The sequence below is a fragment of the Chelonia mydas genome, chromosome 1, assembly GCF_015237465.2.
Source record: "Chelonia mydas isolate rCheMyd1 chromosome 1, rCheMyd1.pri.v2, whole genome shotgun sequence".
Taxonomy (NCBI): Eukaryota; Metazoa; Chordata; order Testudines; family Cheloniidae; genus Chelonia; species Chelonia mydas.
In genome coordinates, this window is record NC_057849.1 from 59,341,243 (window position 1) to 59,364,573 (window position 23,331).

At 43.0% G+C, this 23,331-nt stretch overlaps 2 protein-coding genes across 6 annotated transcripts in view; both read left to right on the plus strand.

Moving 5' to 3' along the window:
• CPB2 (carboxypeptidase B2) overlaps nucleotides 1–18,808 on the plus strand; it is a 38,630-nt gene extending 19,822 nt beyond the window's left edge. Inside the window, 7 exon segments of the mRNA XM_043522592.1 lie at nucleotides 6,061–6,162; nucleotides 7,075–7,182; nucleotides 9,110–9,220; nucleotides 12,033–12,123; nucleotides 15,253–15,455; nucleotides 18,296–18,380; nucleotides 18,502–18,808. Of these exon segments, the coding sequence (XP_043378527.1) occupies nucleotides 6,061–6,162; nucleotides 7,075–7,182; nucleotides 9,110–9,220; nucleotides 12,033–12,123; nucleotides 15,253–15,455; nucleotides 18,296–18,380; nucleotides 18,502–18,686 (885 nt within the window). The 3' untranslated portion in view covers nucleotides 18,687–18,808.
• Nucleotides 18,809–20,127: 1,319 nt separating this feature from the next.
• Nucleotides 20,128–23,331, plus strand: part of ZC3H13 (zinc finger CCCH-type containing 13) — a 55,182-nt gene continuing 51,978 nt past the window's right edge. For 3 of the 5 annotated variants that reach the window (XM_037894195.2, XM_037894201.2, XM_043522585.1), the window contains exon 1: nucleotides 20,128–20,420. In XM_037894195.2, coding sequence (XP_037750123.1) covers nucleotides 20,128–20,420 — 293 coding nt within the window. The remainder of the gene's footprint in view (nucleotides 20,421–23,331) is intronic. The other 2 variants (XM_037894212.2, XM_037894207.2) reach the window with 2 other exon arrangements.

A 23,331-nucleotide genomic window follows, 5' to 3' on the forward strand; every position in this document is an offset into this window, starting at 1 on the left:
CGCCCTAGTTTAAAGTATGTCACCAAAATGTGCCCCTTTCTGAAAAATTAGGGTGAGGTTCCCCTGCTTGGCCCACTCTTAAAATGCAGTGACAATTGTCAAGGAGAGATTACACGGGGTTACTTAACACAGGGGGTCATCATATAAAGATGGGATTGAATTGTGTATACTGACTATATTTGGGTGTACATTAGGGTGGTCTCTTAAGACAGGAGGTCACCCAAGGCTTGATCCAGTGCCCACTGAAACCAGTGGAAAAAGCTCCATTTACAGATTCTTTGATTCCAAGGCCAGAAGCGACCACTGCACTCATCTAGTCTGGCCTCCTGTGTAACACAGGCCATACAACGTCCCCAGAATAATTCCTAGACCATCTCTTTTAGAAAAATATCCATTCGTGGTTTAAAAATAGTCAGTGATGGAGAATCCACCATGAACCTTTGTGATTAGTTCCAATAGTTAACTCACTGTTAAAAATTTACACATTATTTCCAGTCTGAATTTGTCTAGCTTCATCTTCCAGCCATTGGATCATGTTATGTCTTTCCCTGCTAGATTGAGAGCCCATTATTAAATATTTCTTCCCCATGTACTCATAGACTGCCATCAAGTCACCCCTTAACCTTCTCTTTGTTAAGCTAAATAGTTTGAGCCCTTGGAGTCTATCAGAATACAGCATGTTTTCTCATCCTTTAATTGCTCTTGTGGCTCTTCTCTGAACTCTCTCCAATTTATCAACATCCTTCTTGAATTGTGAGCATCAGAACTAGACACAATATTCTAGGAGTGGTCACACCAGTGCCAAATGCAGAGGTAAAACAACTTCTCTGCTCCTAATCAAGATTGCCCTTTTATGCATCCAAAGATCGCATTAGCTCTTTTAGCCACAGTATCACATTAGAAGCTCATGTTCAACTGATCATCCACCACGACCACCAAATCTTTTTCAGAAACACTGCTTCCCAGGATAGAGTCCCCCAACCGGTAAGTATGGTCTATATTCTCTGTTCCTTCATGCATACATTTAGAGTTAATCATATTAAAACACATATTGTTTGCTTGCATCCAGTTTATCAAATAATCCAGATAGAAATGAATCAGTGACCTGTCCTCTTCATTATTTACCACTCCCCCAGTTGTTGTGTCATCTGTAAACTTAATCAGTGATGATTTTACTTTTTCTTTCAGGTCACTGATAAAAATGTTAGATCGTGTAGGGCAGGGATCGGCAACCTTTGGCACGTGGTCCATCAGGGAAAGCTGCTGGAGGGCCAGGCCAGTTTGTTTACCTTCAGCGTCCGCAGATTTGGCCGATTGTAGCTCCCACTGGCCACAGTTCACTGTTCCAGGCCAATGGGGACTGCGGGAAGCAGGGCAGGCTGAGGGATGTGCTGGCTGCTGCTTCCCACAGCCCCCATTGGCCTGGAGCGGTGAACTGCGGCCAGTGGGAGCTGCAATTGGCCAAACCTGTGGACGCTGCAGGTAAACAAACCGTCCCAGCCCGCCAGTGGATTTCCCTGATGTGCTGTGTCATAAATATAAAGGTAACCACCTTTCCGTATACAGTGCTATAAAATCCCTCCTGGCCAGAGGCAAAGTCTTTTTAGTTGTAAAGGGTTAAGAAGCTCAGGTAACTGGCTGGCACCTGACCCAAAATGACCAATGAGGGGACAAGATACTTTCAAATCTGGAGCGGGGGGGAGGGGGGGAGGGGAAGGCTTTGGTCTGTCTGTCTGTGTGATACCTTTGCCAGGAACAGATCAAGGATGGAAGCCCTCCAACTCCTGTAAAGTTAGTAAGTAATCTAGCTAGAAAATATGTTAAGTTTTCTTTGTTTTGGCTTGTGAAATTCGCTGTGCTGGAGGAAATGTGTATTCCTGTTTTTGTGTCTTTTTGTAACTTAAGGTTTTGCCTAGAGGGATTCTCTCTGTTTTGAATCTGACTGCCTGTAAGATTATCTTCCATTCTGATCTTACAGAGTTGTTCTCTTATCTTTTTTTGTTCTTCTAATAAAGTTCTGTTTTTTAAGAATCTGATTGGGTTTTTTGGATCTTAAAAATCCAAAGCTGGTCTGTGCTCATCTTTTTTATTCTCAAGACTCCCCAGGAAAGGGGGTGTAAAGGCTTGAGGGGGTATTTTGGGGAAATAGGAACTCCAAGTGGTCCTTTCCCTGTTCTTGGTCTAAATCACTTGGTGGTGGCAGCGTTTTATCTAATCCAAGGGCAAAGAGTTTGCGCCTTGGGGAAGTTTTAACCTAAGCTGGTAGAAATAAGCTTAAGGGGTCTTTCATGCAGGTCCCCACATCTGTACCCTAGAGTCCAGAGTGGGGAGGGTATTATACCAATAAAATAAAAACCAGCAGGAGCTTATTAAAGGGGAAAAGGCAAAATGCCACATTTATTGTGAATACAGAAAGAATCATAGTAAGCAGTTATAGCTTTAACATTCCATTCAATTTCATATTTATTCACACATTCATTCATACACACACACACAGGCTCTGCAAGGTTGTTATCAGCCTTAGAGTTGCTCATGCCAAGCCACTGGCCAGGTGGCCTGGACATGAGGAGGGAGCAGGGCCTTGTCAGATGCTCATCTGATGCTACTGGAAGTTGGTTTTCAGAATCAGACCCCAAAGTTCTCACTTTCTAGAGTCCATTTTTATAGGAATTTCTTCCTATGCCAGTCTACAGGAATTGCTTCATCATGCTGTTGCTGAATCAATCAGCAGATGGCACATTCCTGACGGCTCCGTGCTGCCAGATGTTATCTTGTTCTTTGGTTCTCCCATTCTTGAGGCTGTTGGGTGGATTCCAGTCTGCCCTCCAGGGGTCCTCTGTTATTTCCACTTGACACCTTCTGCGGCCGATGGAGACTGGATTCTTAGGCTGGCACCTCCCTGATCATTCAGTTATTATCCACACCAAGCATCCATCCACATACATCCTCTATCTCTATTTTAATCACAATTGTTAACAAAGCGAGATGAATACAACAAAAGGGCGGGGAGTCTCTGGGTGCTGTTTCTGTTGTTACAGAGTATTGCTTTGAGTCTCTCTCTGTGTGAGTAGTTATTGTTACAAAGAATTGCTTTGAGAAGAGAAAGAAAAGGAGTACTTGTGGCACCTTAGAGACTGCACTGAATGCATCCGATGAAGTGAGCTGTAGCTTCTGCTCAAATAAATTTGTTAGTCTCTAAGGTGCCACAAGTACTCCTTTCCTTTTCTTTTTGCGAATACAGACTAACACGGCTGCTACTCTGAAACCTTTGAGAATAGACTCTGTCTTAGAATGTACTAACACAATTAGCAGCTTGCAAGTTTCACACATAGAGGGAGAGAAACAGTACCAAAAACCAAGAGACCTCTTAATTAGTAATACCCTGGAATTTAAACTATGGGGAATCAAACTCATTTGTGATTTTAATACAGAACTTCTTTAATATGATCCAACAAGGGAACCCTGACGGGCTGCATGCCAAAGGTTGCTGATCCTTGGTGTATAGCCAGGAGCCGATCCCTGTGGGACCCCACTAGAAACACCTCTGCTTGATGATGATTCCCCATTTACAATTACATTTTGAGACCTATCAACTAGCCAGTTTTTAATCCATTTAATGTGTGCCATTATAAATGTGAATCTTTATATCACTCTAGTTTTTTATTCAAAATGCTATGTGGTACCAAGTTGAATGCCTTACAGAAGTCTATTACATCAACACTATTACCCTTATCAACCAAACTTGTAATCTCCTCAAAAAAAGATACCAAGTTAGTTTGACAGGATCTATTTCCCATAAGGTCATGCTGATTTGCATTAATTACCCTCCTTTAATTCTTTATTAACCAAGTCCTGTATCAGCCTCTCCATTATCTTGCCCAGGATCAATGTCAGGCTGGGACTGTAGCTTTTTGGGCACCTAGTAAGGTGTTCGTAAAAGATTCCCAATTACCATTCACATTTTTCTGATTGACTTCTTCCTTCCAGCTGATCAGGATCAAAATTGTTTTAATCTTTGTGAAACTGACCTTCAATGAGTGTTAAATTAGGCTCCTAATAAAGATAATCCTTTGTGCAGGTTATACTGTATATTTATATTCCACACAAAAAACTATGTTAAAAAAACATTATTAAGATTGCAAAGTCAAGCACTCAGAAGTTAGAAAATGCCAGAGTTAAGGTTCCTGTGTACTCCTAATTTGGCCCTTTGTGGATATGCATTAGCACACAGTCGTCAAGTATCTGATCGCATACTATTTATTCAGCACAAGGAGCTATGAGACGCTCGAGCATGCTCAGTGAGGCTGGAATAGTCAGCGTTTTTAGCTGGTAAAATCAGAGAAGTCTCTACTGAGTATGTGCAAACTGAGTATGTGATTTTTCAAAGGCATATAACTTGGCCACATTTGGGTGGATTTTTACAGGGATGGCCAAAGGCACATCCTTGACACAAAGGTCACCCCCTGCCAAACTTCAAGTACCTGTTCCAAGCATGGGGGTGCTAGAACATTAAGAAAAAATATTAAAAAGGTAACTAGAATTTTTTAACATGTGCAAAACAACATTTTCCTTGGGCCTTTTTGGCAGTTGTTGGTTTTTTTTAACAGCCTGTGGCTGACATTTGGCATGTAAAATTTCAGCCTAAACTTTTAGAGTTTAACAAAATTATAAGCAATTGAAAATAGGGTCTCATAATGGGAAGTGTTAGGCAAAACCTTAATAAATACCGAGTTCTACTGGCCTCACATACAGTCAGGGATGATTGAATATTTTTTTCTAAATCATGGAGGAGAAACAGAAGAACAGCTTAAGAAACTATATTTGTTGTAAAATGTCTTACAAGTCTATCTTACAGGTGTAATGAATTGAGTAAAAATTCAGTTTGAACTAAAGGCTTTGGTTCTAGATAAATTATCCTAGTATAATCGTATTTTAGCTCCTTTCCTAATTTGATCTTGCAATGTCTTGTTTAGGGTTTCTGTGGTGGAGCTGGGAAAGAATATAAATCACAGAGTACTGCATTAATAACTTTATTAACAGTTTACACACGTTTTCTAATTAAGCTAAAAAATGAAGGATCAGCAAACTGGAAAAAAAATTGAGAACATAGTATTTCTGCTCCAGCTGATTTTATATCTGTTGACATAACATGTATTCAAGATAGCTGTCAGAAAGTATCCACTTTTCAATTTTCATTTAACTACATGAAAATGCATGCACAAATTACTAGAAGTGTAACTATCCATTTGCATATACAATTACTTGATGTGTGCATGTAAATTAGATACACAAATATGCCTGTATTTCTCTAAACACCTAATTTTGAACATAAGGCCCAAAACATTTAACTTTTTTCCATATCCAGTTAATATTTCCCCATAAAAACCTTCTTAATGAATATTTTGTTGACATTCTTCCAAGCTTCCATATCGTGTTCAGTACAGCACTTTTAATTCATTTTTTGGTTTTATATATTGCCTTTAAAAAGTCTGAAAAAAATTATCCAAAAGCATTCTCTGCCCTTTCTCCCCTACCCAGACAGCTTTTAAAGAAACCTATCTTCTCTCTTGAATGTATTATTTCAGGCCACTTTACCTTGAATGGTCCCTAAAAATACATGCTAAATACTCATGTTAAACTATCTGTTAGAACTTGTATTTAATTGTGACACTCTTGGTACCTTTCCCAGACGTGACAAAGAGCTCCGTGTAGCTCGACAGCTTGTCTCACTTACTAATAGAAGTTGGTCCAATAAAAGATACTACCTCACTCGCCTTGTTCTTCTTTTGTCACTCAAATTGTATGAGATAGAAGAGCTGGCTATGGATAATTAGTCACTGATTGCGAGTGGGAACTTGTGCAGCTAAGTCATGTAAGCACTTTGGAAAAATCCCTCCTTCCCTTTCTAAAAAGAAGGCACAGCCATGCATTCCTTGCAATGAATGGGAAACCTCCCATTAACTTCAGTGGGAATATTTCCTGTGCATGGAGAGGAGAGTTGGGGCTGAAGACTTTTAAACTGAAACTATATTTGCTAACTGATCCACTCCATCTTTATAGATATATTCTTGGATGGAGGAAATAACAGTGATGAATGCTGATCTCCTCCAGAAAATATATATTGGATCCTCGTTTGAGAAACGCCCACTTTATATATTGAAGGTACCGTTATGATTTAATGTGCGCTCTTTTTCTGTAGTAATTTAAACTGCAGGTCTAGGTTTTTGTCAGAGAGAATTTTAAAAAATGGTACTAGTAGCTCAATCAAAAATGGTTTTGATAGAAAAATGTGTGATTTTTTTTTTAAGTTTTGTAAATGCTCCACTCCTCCCTTCCCAAAAGTAAACAGGGTGCCACTAAACTTTGGCATACATAGTGGGTCAAATACTGCTCTCCTTTACACTACAGTAAGTCATTTGAGATACTGGGCACATAAACTAGTGTCAATGAGATCAGCATCCAGCCCAGTGTCTCCTTGAGAATGCCATGCAAGAGAGAGGGAGAGAGAGCACTTCCTTTTCTTGTCTCTCTTTCTTCTTTTTGTTTACTGTTCTATTTCCATTCTCATGTGCCATTTCAACATAAATAAGGCTGTAAGAAAATCACCGGCCACAATTTTTGTGTGGAAACTGCATCTTTTTATAGTTGCCGCAAATTTGAGTGGTGTTGCGACCCTGTGCACCACATTGCAATGACACTCACTCAAATTTGGCCCAAATGGCCTTCTGCCATGCTTGCCTCTGAGAGCAAAATAGGATACACCATGTGTCCTTTTGTGCTGCTGCCCTGCTTTGGAAGGCTGCATGCCTTGGAAGAAGGTGCTGGAGTTTACATGTGGGTGTGCACCCAGGGCTGCTGCTCCTGTCGGGGTACTCAGAGGGGGTCTTCATTCCCCATCAGGAAACAGGTTGAGGGGAAGCCTGAGAGACCTCCAGGGTAGTGTCTGCCTAGTGCCATGTTGACATGCTGATTGCACCAAAACCACAACTTTAATAAACAACAACTTTAATGAAACAAACAAACAAAAATCCACAACTTTCTTACAGCCTTAAACATATCATATTCTTTCATTAGCTTTCATCTAATAGAGACAGAACACAAAAAAGTGCCATATGGATTGACTGTGGTATCCATGCAAGGGAATGGATTTCTCCTGCTTTTTGCCTGTGGTTCATAGGACATGTGAGTAGATTTCATTACAATATTTAAAACAAAACAAAATACCTTGATCCTATTTTCCTTCTCTTGCAAACTGTGCTCTATCTCAACAACTTCCTATTCAATTTAATGCAACAGCACTGAAGAATAAAGTGTCTGCATGAGACAGAGATTAAAAAGCTCAGTTTGTATAGCAGATATAAGGGTAAATTTTTCACATGAGCAGTAAGTTACGCCAAGTCTTTCATATTTATGGAATGGTCAGGAGTGGAGAACACAGGTTATTGTATTTCAAACTAAACCTATGTCTACACTTCGAGCTGGAGGAGACATACCCATGCTAGCTCTGACTAAGCTAGTGAGCTAAAAATAGGAGTGTAGCTGTGATGGTACGAATGGCAGAAGGGCTAACTGCCCTGCGTACGGGCCTAATATCTCGGACGGTATCATACTCAGGGCAGCTAGCCCCTCCTGCCACTATAGTACATTATTTTTTGTGCACTAGTTCAATCAGAGCTAGCATGGGTATGTCTCCTCCAGATGGAATTTACACCTCCAGCTTGACAGTGCAGACATACCTTAAGAGTGCATTTGAATGGTAAAGTCCAAATGTAGAGTTACCCAACCAGAAGGTGGAATAACAGTTTGTCCACTATGAAGTTGAATGGTATATAGAGAGTAAAGGCATCAGAATAAACACAAGGGTCTAACTTCAGCCCTCATTTACACCTATAAAACGCCACTGAAATCAGTGTGGATCCAGAACTGGCTGGCAGTATGTGAAAGAGTTTAGATAGGAGATTTCAAAGGAGCCTACAGGAGTTAGGTTCCCAAATCTCTTTGAAAGTCCATAGGATTTGGGCACCTAACTCCATCAAGCTCCTTTGAAAAAGGTCAGCCTTAAACATTCCCTTAGGGGCTAATGCTAATTAACCTCTTGCTGTTGGTCTAAATGATGACCCACTGTGCTGCTGTCATGCCACTGAAATGTACCTGTAACATCTGTAAGCAGTTAACAAGTTGAGAGAAAATGTAAACTCCCTATCTCCTTCATCTAATTTACCTGAGCATTTTAAATTCAATCCAAAACTTTATTCCCATGTCACTTCATGAAGGAACACTTCTATTAAAATTGTCACAGACATAGCCATACACATTCCATGTAGTAGCTTCTCCTTAATGATGTTTTGAATTGTGTTTTGAGGCACAATAAAGACTGCCACTTTATATTCACATCAGAGAAAAACAATTGCCAGGGAATAAAAAGGACAGGAGAAGTTACAATAATAGGACATGCCGAATGCAAGACATACGAGGGGGAAAAAAGATACTATTAAACTTAACTCTTTATATTTAGTAACCCAGCTAAACCTATTAGGGTACAATTTACCCTTATGCAGAGGACAAATAAAAGGCTTAGATGCCACTTATGTCCCACTTAAGCCCTCAACATAGGTCTTAGGTGGGACGTAAGTAGTGCTAGGTCTTGTGGTGGTCCTTTGCACAAGGATGTATTTCATTTTTAATAATTTTAAAAACCCCAAACAATGCATACTTGCAACAGCCATTTCAAATGCTATTATTAAGCAGTTTTAGTGCATGTGGCAACTTTGGAGACTTACACTATTTATCTGCACAAGCAGCAAAAGTACAAGCTTCCTCACCAATATGCCTCAGTCCTGGCCTAGAGTGACCACCCAGTTGGGTAAGCGGACAGCTGAATCTCCATTTTAATTGAATTCCAAGCCTCTCTGTGCTAACTAAGGTTTTGGTTGTAGTGGTGTCTTCTGTGATGTGGGTATTTTTCCTCCAGGGGCTGGACTGATGCCGCCACCACCATCACATTATTATTTTATATAGGGCCAACTGAGGACCTGTCAGGTGCCTTTCAAGGATGGTGAGGAAAACATTATTATAAACATTATGAACAAGTTCTTTTCATGTTCTATAGACAACCTACTTCCGTGAGAAAGATCGGATCATGACAAGACTTCTGCAGCATCTTGATTTCTACGTCATGCCTGTGATGAATGTAGATGGCTATGAATACACATGGACCACTGTACGTAGGTTTCTAGACAGACCGTGGAATATTCCAGCATGTTATTCACAAGTACTGTGAGGGCTGATATACTGGACAGATTTAAAGGCATACTTTTCAAAGTGCCATGTGGCAGTTTTGAGCCCAAACCTCTTAACTCGCACTTGGAATTTCTCTATTCTTTGCCCCTTCACAATAGTTACTGCAAATATGTGTTTTTAACTCATAGAACACAGGCATTTTCCAAATCCCAGGTCAAACCAATGCTCTGGAGTGTCAGAGCATCCACCCTATGATTTTAATTCTTTTGGATGTCAGGTGATAACTATGGTAGACTGCATCAGCAAGACTGCCAATACTATGACAATCCACCATAAGGGCGCAAAGGCCTGACTGAACAACTCACTTCTCCTTTCTGTGGTCTAAGGCCAGATAGCATAGTTTTCCCAGTACTTGTTGTTTCAAGTAAATGAATGGAGAAACAGGTAAGCTCAGACAACATCCCAGTGTCTTATCAGGTATTTTACTTACTCACTATGAGAAGAAGGTTCAACAATCCCAGAGGCTGAATGATTTATTTGCTTTATGAATTTATCTTTTTTCTTAGTTTCCAGATTCCCTTTTTAGGCAGAAACCTGTCTTCTCCATTTCTATAAACTTTGGGCTATATTTTTAAAAGGGCCGCAATCCAGCCTCTATTTGTGTATGTTCAACTTTATATACACAGTCTTTACAGGCTACCAGTTGCACCCACAATTCATAGACTTTACATCTGATATACCCAATGGATCTCAATGTGTGCATGCAAAAGAGTTTGGTGTATGAAAATTCTATCATTAGCAGTAGTTCACCTCCTAGTTATAATGCATAGTGCCATTGAAATCAATGGAGTGAGATTAAGGTAACAGGAGAATTTGGATCATGGAGCCACATTCTAAAATACTGACTCAATTTTTACTTTGTCCTTATGTGGGCAAACTCCCATGGACCTCAATGAGAGTTTGACTGAACAGAGACTGGTTAAGAATGTCACGATTTCCCCTTTTGTATGCAAGAATTGTGCAATCTTTATTTTAAACAGCATCTTTTGAAATTCTCTTAATTACCCCCCTCAGAAGACTTTTAACAAAATCTTTCATTAAGCTCAAATGTGGTTTTGATTTGCAGCTGTCAACTTGGGTGTCTGGACAAATCTTTTGAGTCCTTCCCTATTTGTGTAGTCCAAGTTCTAGTCAAATCAGAATCATTATACCAGACACTACCAGGCGTTGTACTGTACAACTTTTCGTCTTGTTACCTAGCATGTTTAGCGTTACTTAATTCCAGTGCCTGGAAAGATAACCGGGAGCAAATAATCAAGTAATCAATTCGCAAACAGCTAGAAGATAATAAGGTGACAAGTAAGTCAACATGTTTTTCAAGAACAAATTGTGTCAAACCAACCTAATAGCTTTGTTTGACAGGGTAATAAGCCTTGTGGATAGGGAGGAAGAGGTAGATGTGGTATATCTTGACTTTAGTAAGACTTTTGATATCATCTCCCATGACCTTCTCATAAACAAACTAGGGAAATACAACCTAGATGGAGCTACTATAAAGTGAATGCATAAATGGTTGGAAAACCATTTCCAGAGAGTGGTTTTCAGTGGTTCACAGTGAAGCTGGAAGGGCATATTGAATGGGGTCCCGAAAGGAGCAGTCCTGGGTTCGGTTCTGTTCAATAGCTTTATAAATGATTTAGATAATGGCATAGAGAGTACACTTATAAAGTTTGTGGACAATATCAAATTGGGAGGGACTGCAAGTGCTTTGGAGGATAGCATTAAAATTCAAAATGATCTGGACAAACTGGAGAAATGGTCTGAAGTAAATAGGATGAAATCTAATAAGGACAAATGCCAAGTACTCCACTTAGGAAGGAACAATCAATGGTACACATATAAAATGGGAAATGACTGCCTTGGAAGGAGTACTGCGGAAAGGGATCTGAGGGTCACAGTGGATCACAAGCTAAATATGAGTCAACAGTATAACACAGTTGCAAAAAAAGCAAACAGCATTCTGGGATGTATTAGCAGGAGTGTTGAAAGCAAGACACGACTTGCTTTCTTCCGCTCTGCTCTGCACTGATAAGACCTCAGCTGGAGTACTGTGTCCAGTTCTAGGAGCCACATTTCAGGAAAGATGTGGACAAACTGGAGAAAGTCCAGAGAAGAGCAACAAAAATGATTTAAGGTCTAGAAAATGAGGGAAAGATTGAAAAAAATTGGGTTTGTTTAGTCTGGAGAAGAGAAGACTGAGAGGGGACATGATAACCGTTTTCAAGTACATAAAAAGTTGTTACAAGAGGAGGGTGAAAAAATGTTCTCGTTAATTTCAGAGGATAGGACAAGAAGCAATGGGCTTAAACTGCAGCAAGGGAGGTTTAGATTGGATATTAGGAAAATCTTCCTAACTGTCATGGTAGTTAAACACCATACAAATTGCCTAGGGAGGTTGTGGAATCTCCGTCATTGGAGGTTTTTAAGAACAAGTTGTACAAACACCTGTCAGGAATGGTCTAGTTATTACATAGTCCTGCCTTGAGTGCAGGGGACTGGATTTGATGACCTCTGGAGATCCCTTCCAGTCCTTCCCTTCTATGATTCCATGCAGATAACTAGCTTATTGTTTTATAGGCTCCCCAAATCTGCTTTTTTGCTCCACTTCATTGGAGGTTTCTAGCCTCGACATCTAGAAGTGTAAAAGTTGCATTTTCACTAGCAAGTGAAATAGTGTTAAGCATTTTTCTAAACTTTTATGTAAACCCACATTTTTGTGTCTCTGTCCACAGAATCGGTTGTGGAGGAAGAACCGCTCAAAGCATGGCAACAACAGGTGCATTGGTACCGACATGAACAGGAATTTTGATGCAGGCTGGTGTGGTACGATGCAATTTTCTTTATATTTTATTACAGACATTTCCGTTTTAACCTTCAAAGTTCAAATATTTTTATTTATCTATTCATAAAGTAATTTCTGATATAAAGATAATGTACCTTAGTAATGAACTTAATAGAAATGTTTATAACAAGGTCAGGAGTCCAGACAACAATTCCCAGTTTTGCCATATACTTCCTGTATGGTTATCTGCAAGACACTTAAGCTCTATGTGCCTATTTTCCCATCAGTAAAATGGGAATAAGGAAACTTCCCTACCGAGTGTTGTGAGGATAAATTCATTAAAGTTTGTGAGATGCTAAGCTACTGTGGTGATGGGGACCATATAAGATTTAAGAGTAATATCAAACGTAAAATACTTAATCAGTACAGAAGTTGGAGAAATCAGTACGTTTAATAGGAAATGTATATGCTGTGAATATTAATTACAGCAGGGATTCATATAGCACATTTAATTTTCAAAGCACTCAAAATGCTTAGCAACTCCAACATCATCTCTACTTTAAAAGTGAGGAAACAGGCACACTGAGGTTAGAGCATTGGTGGGCAACCTGCGGCCTACAGGCCGTACGTGGCCTACCAGGGTAATCCGCTGGTGGGCCACCAGACATTTTGTTTACATTTGCACGGCCACCCGCAGCTCCTAGTGGCCACGGTTCGCTGTTCCCAGCCAGTGGGAGCTGCGGGAAGCGGTGGCCAGCACATGGCAAAAAAGGGCACCTTTACATGCAACAGACCTACTTTCTGGGTATACTGAGTCATATCAGATGACTTCAGTAACTAAAGTAAGTTTCTATTTTGCGGAACCAATATAGCTACCAGAAAGCAAACTGAATTCTATTCCTTCTTGGACATCCTCAATAGAATTGCTTACTACATTTCAATAATATACACCTTAGCAACCCCATTGAAAGTAATGGGATTGCATAGGTGTAAATCACAACGTAATCTTGGCTGCAGACTCTTCATTATCGATGATGGTTGAGTTTTATAATTCTTTTTAAAATATTTTTTACTTAAACTGAACGCATCTGACACACAATCATGGTGAAACAATAAAGATGGAAGCCAACAATTTCAATTTAACAGGTATTTTTCAAAGTAGAACCACTCTTTAAAGGAAGGGCTTCATTTTCAGAGGTGTTGAGCAGGCACAATTACAACTGACTTCAGTTGGCATTATGGACCAGAACACACTAACTTAAAGCAGAACCAGATCCTGCCAGAACAAGATATGCAAAACCTGTCAACGTATCTCCACTGCTATGATGATCACCACCCCAACAACACAGCTATTAAGATCCATGGGTCCTACACATGCCTATCACAACGTGTGATGTATCTCATCCAGTGCACTAAATGCCCAATAACAATTATATGGGTGAAACCCTCATACAGAAAAATGATAGAAGACATAAACACCATATTGCCTGTGTGTGAACAATTTTTTACAAAACAATCACTCTATATGTGACTTCTCAATCCTCCTTCTCAAAGGAAATCTGCTCATGATCTTCAAAAGATTAGCTTGGGAGCTTAAATACATAACTTTGCTAGACATTAGAAATCATGGACTGAATAGAGACACTGGATTTATGGCTTATTACAACAATCTACAACCCACTAACAATGCCCCCACGTCCGCACCCAGCTGCCTTTTGCCCCCATCCCTTCCTTTCCCGTCTCTAACTGGAGATGTGTTAATGGGCCACTTCTCCTTGAATGGTCCCTTGAAATATGTGTTAATTATTTATGCTAAACAATTTGTTCCACCTTGTATTTAGCTGTGAAACTCTGAGGGCTGTGCCGCTGTAGCACTGAAGTGAAGACGCTCCTCTACTGACAGGAGAGAGCTCTCCCATTGGTGTAGTTAATCCACCTCCCGGAGAGGCAGAAGATCTCCTGTTGACATAGCATTGTCTATATGGGAGGCTAAGATCAGTATAACTACATCATTCAGGGGTATGGATTTTTCACACTCCTGAATGACGTAATTATACCGACGTAAGTCTGTAGTGTAGATCTGGTGTGACCATGGTGCCTGGAGGGGCTTCACTGAGAATGCTTATTCAAGGCAAACTACAAAGTATATGGCAGACAATCCCCAAAACTGGTGATTTATTCTGTAATTAGATTTCACCAAGCCAGTAACCAAACATCTATCCAACATTTACCAAGAAGCCAAAATACAGTCCCCTTTAAGCAATCCAGCCTTTGGCTCCCACCCACACAGCCAAGTCTAACATAGGGAGGACTACTAAAAACCTAATTCACATTATATAAAGTTTTACCAATGCCAAGAGACTGGACACATTGCTCACCAGGTCAATGAATATATCAGATCTCACCCAAATACACATTTATAGTCAATCTGTATTAACTAAATCTAAGATTTATTAATAAAAAGAAAAAAGAAAGAGAGTTGCTATGGTTAAAAGATCAATATACATAGAGATATGAATAAAGTTCTTAGGTCAGTTTCATAACAGAGATGGTGAGGCTGCTGATTTGTAAAAATCCTTCAGGAATCAATTTAAAAGGTTATAATCCAACAGGCAGTCCATGTGCAGAGTTTGTTCAAATTTTACCACTTCCCCTGGTAGTTTGTTCCAATGGTTAATCACCCTCACTGTTACAAATGTTTGCCTTATTTCCAATTTGAATTTAGCTAGCTTCAGCTTTCAGCCATTGGTTCTTGTTATGTCCTTCTCTGCTAAATTAAAGAATCCCTTAGTACCCATGTTTTCTCCCCACAAAGGTACTTATACACTGTAATCAAGTCACCTCTCAAACTTCTTTTTGATCAGCTAAACCTATTATGCTTTTAGGTCTCTGAATGTAAAGCATTTTCTCTAGCCCTCAAATAATTTTTGTGGCCCTTTTCTGTATCCTCTCCAATTTTTTTAACATAAGGCAAGGTAGAGGAGAACCAGGCCAAGATGCTTAAATGGTGCAATAATGATACATGCAGTAATGATGCATCCAAGGTCTCCCAGATTCTATGCTCACTTGTATAGCATCCTAATGCTTTATTTTGTCACTGAGCCATGAGACAATTCAGTATATACTATAAGAACTCAACAGGTGACATTGTATCCTCTATTTTATTACAGGTAAAGGTGCCTCTCATAATGATTGTCATGAGATATACTGTGGACCGTATCCTGAGTCTGAACCAGAAGTGAAAGCTGTAGCTAATTTTCTCCAAAAGCATAAAGATCACATTAAGTCATATATAACTATGCACTCTTACTCACAGATGGTACTGTTTCCATATTCCTACACTACAAATAAAAGTAAAGACCATGATGAGCTGGTAAGTGTTACCACTTATTAAGTTTCATCTATACCTCCCACCTTCATCACCTTGCAGGAATGGACATTTAATGAGAAATGTGAATGACACCTTCAGTAGGCTTTGAGTCTGTTCAAGATTTGGGAAAATTGATTTTTTGATGGATAAGAGCATGAGGAAGCTGGTTGTTGGCACAACCGCTATATGATTACAAGAAAGTATTCTAGTTTTGGAGGACACTGATGAGATGAAAGTGTTTATTCTGGATGAATAAGGTAGCCTGACTTTCTGATATTTTCAAGGCATCGCTAAGGGGGCAAAGTAAAGGTAACTTGGGTACCTTAGTACTGCATTTCAATACATTCAAGTGCAGGTTTCTTGTAAGTTTTTCCCTATATCTGAACCTTCTGAGTCTGTAACATTTTTTAACTCTGTTACTCTTGAATAGTGTGCATCCATAACACTGATAGGTGCCTGCAGCCTTTACTGCACCTTCTGTAAATCTTTTTCTATGGGAAATATGTTTAAATGGTCCTAATGGTCTGATGGAGACAAGCCCTTTTTTACAGACCTTGAGGTCCTCAGGAGGACCAGCAGATCATAGGTAGTCCACTGAAGCAGAACACCTCTTTGATTCTGCAGGTCATGAAGTTGTCCGCTAGCCAGGGTCCTGGGGCTAAAGGTCTCCTAAGGCCTATATAAAAGAAGTCTAAGTCCTGTGAAGTTCTGGAGGTCCACACAATCAGGGGTCCTCTCTCCTGCAGAGTCTAGGAATTGTGTAGGATCAGCTCCCGTTCTATTAATCAACAGGATAAACAGGGGAAGCTGGGAAGTGAAGAACACCATTGTTCTTTTTCCTCCACTGGTTAGCCCCCAAACCTTCAGGTTTATCTAGATTAGGAAAAGAGATCCAGGCTAGGTTGGAGTTAGCCAATATATGCAGGCCAGTTAGGCTACTTGGGTTGCTGAAGAGCCTCACAAGATTTCCTGGGGTAAGAAGTAAGAAGAGAAGCACCACAGAGTAAAGAAACCTTTCCTTGCTCCCTCTGGCCAATTTCCTAATGCTTTCCGTGCATGGGGGAGTGGGTCAGGGGTTCTTTACTCCAAGTGCCTCCTGCATGGGACCAGAGAAGGAGCAGGAAGTGGCTGACAGAATAGGGAAGGGCTTTTCACTCCATGGGACCTGCTATGTGAAGACACAGGACATCATCAGGGTGGACATAGAATCATAGGGTTAGAAGGGACTGCAAGGGTCATCTAGTCTAACCTCCTTCAAAGATCCAGGATTTGTCATGTCTAAACCAGTGGTGAGCAACCTGTGGCCCGCAGGCCACATGCAGCCCATCAGGGTAATCCGGTGCGTCGCCAGACATTTTGTTTACATTTGCACGATTGCCCGCAACTCCCAGTGGCGAGCGGATTACCCTGACGGGCCGCGTGCGGCCCGCTGGTTGCCCACCACTGGTCTAAACCATCCAAGACAGATGGCTATCCAGCAAAGTTCCTGTAAGCTGCGCGGCACTGGTGTCTCTCCCCCAGCCCTGGCCCTGCCAGAGCTGCCGTGGCTGGGGAGAGGAGCACCGGCCCTGGCACCCCCAGAGCTGCTGCAGCTGGGGAAAGGCGCCTCACCCCCGGCCAGAGCCTTCACACCCCCCCCCCCGCACCTCAATCCTCTGCCCTAGCCCCGAGCCCCCTACCGCACTCCAAACCCCTCGGTCCCACTCCCATCATACATCACCTCCATATTGGTACACATAACAAAATCATTCCACACATGGATATAAAAAATTGGAGGGAACATTGCTATCCAGCCTCCTTCTGAAATCCTCCAGAGAAGGAGCTTCCACAACTTCCCTTGGCAGTCTCATGACATTCTTTATGCCACAGCATCTCTGGCATGGAGCCAAGCAGCAGCAACAGGTGATGGCTATTTGGGATTGCTCCTCCATGTTGCCTCCAACCTTCCCATTCCATCCGTTCTTTCCCCACACAGATCTAAGGTCTTTAAAGAAGATTTTAAAAATTAGCTGTTACTGTCTCTTTAATGGAATTTTTTTTTCTTTTTTTAAATTAATGGGCTTTGTACAGTGATACAGTAGGAACATTGACACTGTCATATTTGATCAGACCAGATCTCTATCCAGTCCAGTATGCTGTTTCTAGCAGTGACCTGTGCCAGCCTTCACAGGAAGGAGGAAAAAATCCTGTAGCCAACATGAAATAACTTGCTCCTAGGGGAATGTTTGTTCCTAAGCCTCCTCAATTAGTGACCATCTTATGGCCTGAAAGTTGAGGGTTTATATCCCTTTTAAATTAATTTTTTTATCCTAGCGAATGCATTTGTGAAAGAGGGTAAAGAAAATATAGATTTGTCACATCTTTACCTGTGAAGCAGAGATGTGACATCCTGTAAACTAATTACAGAATAGTTCATTCTAGTCAGTTGTTCAAGGGTAGTGTACAGTTCCATTATTAAATCCTTTTTTGTATGCTTTAACATTAACATTAACTTTAAAATACTTAAAGGTTACTTAAACAATATTTGACAGGAATTGGAAAATACAGGACAGCTACACAGAATCATGGATTTGGTGATGAGTTTGCTGTCCAATTGCAGCATAGATGCTATTTGTATCATGGACATAACCTAAACATGTTTAGCCACATCTTATAAGCATTCTAAAGCCAACCACATATTCACATTACAAACTGCAATGCAGCCAGGTCTGGGGACAACCATGCTGTAAACAGATCCTCTCTCTTTATTGTACCCATAGTGGATGGTTACAATGCCCTAACAGAGTCAGTGTGAAACACTTTTACTAAATTATAAAAGTTAATTAATATTTTATTGATTTCAGCTATCTGTGGCAAATAAAGTAGTTCAATCTATTAGAAAAACAACTCACAAAATATATGAGTCTGGCCCTGGTGCACAAACTATCTGTAAGTATCATTTTTAGTACTATAATCAGTATGACAGAATATCCTCTCTACCACAAGGCAGTGTGTAGGACTGAGGCCAACGTTGCAGGTAATAATCTGTTTCCTTTTCATTCTCCTACAGATTTAGCTCCTGGAGGTTCAGATGACTGGGCTTATGATCTTGGCATTAAGTATTCTTTTACCTTTGAACTTCGGGACAGAGGAACACATGGATTTTTGCTTCCTACAAATCTAATTAAACCCACTTGTATGGAAGCACTTAGTGGTATCAAAGCAATAGCTTTACATGTTACCAACAATATTTAATGTGCTATATTTTAATTTGGCATTTCATTGCTTGAACTGGTAATTTAGGTGACCTGATGGGCAGTGTCATTCATTCGAGTGTGGTTTTTTTTTAGTTCACTCAAATAAAAGGAATTACTTACTGAGTTATTATAATTATTATTTGTTTAGGAGCAATAGGTTGGTGTTTCATTTATTACCTTTCACCTTGACATATATTAAATTGCTTCACAATTTGGCTTAAATGTAGCCATCTGTAGAGTGAGAAGGGTAGTGACAGATAAACTACAACCGTGCAAATGCAACCTCCCAAGCCCAATAATATTCAAACAAATACATGTTGTCCGTTTTAGTACCTCTTTAGTGTTTGCTTTTGGAGAACTTTTGAATAATCCAGTTCACTCACACCAACAATGGTGAAAAGCAACTTTTAAAACAAATTGTAATATTTGTACCTGAAGTGCTTGTGTAAGTCACTGATGACTATGCTACAGGTACCTCCCTGTGCCAGATCCACAGAGGGTATGAATGTCTTACAACCCCAGCTAGAGAACCATGGCTCTGTAGCCATGATGTAGCCACGTATGTTTTTAGCACTAGAAGTCCCTGGTTTAATCCCTCATGTTTCGGCCAAGATGGTGGCAGTTACCTTTGAGGTGCCTCGCCATGGAAGTGGGAACAACACCATATGACTGAGCTAACCGCTCACTATTACACAACACAGCTCAAATGTCCAATATTCCCAATCAGGCCAGCATCTGAACAGACTGAAGAGATATGCCTATGGAAAGTCCAGTCAAAAAGGGGAACTGGCAGTATCCAGTCAGACGTCCTGACCGGACACCAAAAGTCTGCTTACTGCGGGGCGGTGGAGGTACCACGTGATTAACCCTCGCCAGTCCCTGCATAGCCAGGGCCGCCTCCTACCTACAGGCAGGCACCTTGTCAGGCTGCAGCAGCTCCTGCCCCAGCCTCGGAGCAAAGGACGGCCAACTGGTGGGGGAGGGAGGTGAAGATGATCCAGTGAGCGATGGGGAGAAGGGGGGCAAACGACTGAGTGACGAGGGCGAGGCTTTGGGGAGAAGAGGCAGAGGAGGAGCGAAGCCTGGGGGAGCAGCTGGTGAAGGGGGCAGAACCTCAAGGGATAAAGTGAAACAGGGGTGGAGCCTTGGGGGGAAGAGGCAGGTCAGGGGTGAGGCCTTGAGGGATCCTTTTACCAGCAATTAGAAAGGTGGTAACCCTACTTCTCTACCCCAGGCTAGGCCCCGCCCCTCCCTCATTTCAGGCCCCGCCCCCTTCTCTTCTCCTGACAGGCCCCTCCCTCATTTCAGGGCCCGCCCCCTTCGTTTTCCCTGACTAGGCCCCACCCTTCCGCATTTCAGCCTCGACGTCTCGTCCCCCGCTCCCCCTCCCGGCTCATCGTTGCCCTGCGCGGCCGGAAGTTGCGCTGCTACGCACGATCATGGCGGCACGGCGGCTTCCGGTGAGCCAAGGCTCCTCCTCTCGACGGCGGCGGCAGCAGCGGCGGCGGCGGCGCTGGGGCCGGCCGGTTGGTTGCGCTGCTTTCCCGGCAGCCCCTGGGCTTGGGAAGCGCCGTTCGGTTGCCGGAGCGGGCCGCGCTCCTTGTCTTCCTCCCCGTGTGGCTCGGCGCTCAGGCCCGGGAGGACGGACTCCCCCCTCGCCCCCTCCCACCCTCTCCGCCCCGGGCGGCGGCGGAGGAGGCGGCGGGGACCGGCCAGGCAGCGGAAGGAGCAGGTGAGTGTGGCGCCCCGGCGGGGAAACCGGGCCTGGGCGGGGCGGGGCTCCTCCCCGGGGAATAGGCCCCTCCCCCCACCGCCGCGAGGAGGAGGCCGGCGGGGCCCCGCATCCCCGTGCGGCGGGGGGAGGGGAGCTCGGTGCTGGCGGCGCCTCCCTACCCGCGCCGCCATCCTGCGCCCCGCGGGCCGGCCAGAGCGGCTGCAGAGGCCGGGGGTCCCGGTGGAAGCGCTGGGCTGAGGGGCTGTGGCTTGGGAGGGCAGCGGGGCCGAAGGGCGATGGCAGGTGGCTCCCGGGGAGGGAGTCGGAGAGTAGCTGGTGGGGGGCGCGGGTTGTACCAGGCGATGGGGGGGAGGGGGGAATCGTGATGCAGGGGCAGGCGGGAGCGGATCGGCCCCAGGCTGTGGGGGCGACTCTGCCCTGGCGCTGAGATGGGAATGGCGGGGGGAGGGAGAGAGGAAGTGGGGGGGCAGATTGTGCGGGGTGTGATTTGTGAGAAGAAGCAGGGGTAGAGCTGTGGGTCAGGCAAGGCACCGATCAGCCAGTGAGCCTGCGACACTTGAACTGCCAGCTAGACCTGCCATCCTGCCATCTTCTGTGGTTGATGCTTTACAGAGGGGAACCCTGTTGTGGGCTCCTCATTGCCTCCCAGATACGTGATCTCTGTCCTCTGTGGGCTTCAGGGTACTGGGGTCCCTGTCACAGCTGCTGAGAGCAGTGAAATGTAATCAGCCTTTTTAGCTGAATTTAGAACTTGTCAGCCCTTGTAGCATCGATCCTGAACCTTGGTGCTTTTGTCTTTTCTTTAAAGTCTTCTGTCATTGACGACCATCCAGAACTTGTAGTTTAGGCCAGTGGTTTTCAGCCTTTTTTCCTTGTGACCCAGTTGAAGAAAATTGTTGATACCCATGACCTAACATAATGATATCTTTTCACTAGAGTTTTCATAAAATCATAATATTGCAATACATTCCAGCTTAACCCACTTTACATAACTAACACTAGACATTAGTCTTAGTAAGTTATGGTAAGGAGTGTGGGAGGTGACCCAGAGTAGGGCAGAGGGTGGTGTGTGGGGCTGAGTGCTCTAGGGTGGAGCTGGGGATGAGTGGTTCAGGGTGCAAGAGGGGGCTCAGGGCCGGGACAGAGAGTTGGGATGTGGGGGTGAGGGCTGTGGGATGGCGCTGGGGTTGAGGCGTTCAGGATGCAGGAGGGGGCTCAGGGCTGGGGCAGAGGGTTGGGATGCGGGAGGGTGAGGGCTCTGGCTGGGGGTGCAGGCTCGGGGGTGGGGCCAGGGATGAGGAGTTTGGGGTGCAAGCAGGCTGCCCCAGGGCTGGGGCCAGAAGACTCCCCCCATCCTCTCCCTGCCGGCAGCAGCTAGCTCTGGGCGAGGGGCCTTTCTGTCTCTCCCCCTTCTGGCTCTGGGGCTGGGGGAGAGGCACACAGTAGCCCTGGAAGCCCCAACTTGCTCCCCTCCCCAATTCCCGCCCACCCCCACCTCTCTCCTCTCCAGGTCCCTGCTGTGCGGCCCTTGAGAGCTGCTGCGCAGCAACGATCGTTATAATTTTAATTAGCTAGTCTGTTATGTGTCTGACATTCCATGACCCGGTACTGGGTCATGATGCGTACTTTGAAAAACACTGGTGTACGCTGATGGCCCAGATCCTCAAAGGCATTTAGGTGCCTGATTCCCATTGAAATCAACAGGAGTCGGGTGCTTACGTATCTTTGAGGATATGGGTTTGTGTGACTAGTATTATAGATTCTTCCTTTTGTCTCCAGCATCACACCTGGGGATTTCTATTGGCTCCTCGCTAGACCTAGACCATTGCTTTTTTTTAGATTGGTCTGCTTCAAGATCTTTTGCGGTGTAGATTCTACTGTACAGTAGATTGTGTGCTACTGAATGGGACCTAACGGGAACTGGCCGTTGCATTTAAAGACAAAGGACTTATCTTCACTGGGGTGGGGGAGTTATGCTAGCTGCTGGAGTTGATGTAGCTTAGGTCAATTTACCAGGGTGTCTTCACTCCACTGCCTCAATGGGAGACTCTCTCCGGTCGACTTGCCTTAATCTTCTTGGGGAGCTGGAATAACGGGGGTGACTGTCGATGTAGCGGGTTTTCACTGGATCGATTCCAGCAGTGTCAGTCTCCCCATAGTGAAGACCAGGCCTTAGCATGGTAAAAGTTGTTTTGGGAAGTGGCTCCCTACCTTTTCAGACAAAATGTGAAATACCATGCATATAAGACATCATCCATACTTTTTTTATTGCTTACCTTTTTCTGTAATCCTAGGGACTGAATTGTTGCATTTTACCAGTAGCAGGCTAACCCCAATTCACAAATGTAAACACATTGCTATCAGTTACTTACCATTACTGGTCTATACACTTAAGATGATAAAGATGCTTTGTGTTAAATAAGAGGTGTAGTTAACTTAAAAAAGAAGACATGTTCATAGCAGAGGGTTGTAAAAACCAAATTCTGAGTAGTTATTTGTTGGATGTCGGACACAAATTTTCATGCGTAACTTGAAGACTGGTAATTTGGTTTTAATTTTAAGTTGACATTCCAGTTTTTGTATGTTATGCATCTGAAAATTGGCTTCTCTATATGAACATACAACATTTAACCTTTTTTTAGCACTCTAATGTGTGGAGAAAAGTGTCATTATTTATCTCTTAATGACATTAGTTTGCTATATCCCAGAATACCGTAGCATAATCAGTGTACAGTTAAATTTTTAAAAATATTTTCAATTTAAAAAAAGACTTGTTTTCTAATGGGATATTATTTATAGCCAGAGCTGGCTTAGACTTGCTGGGGCCCAGGGCCAAAGCCCACCCCTGAGAGCTTCAGCCCTGGGCGGTGTAGCTAAGGTTACAGGCCTCCTGCCTGGGGCTGAAGCC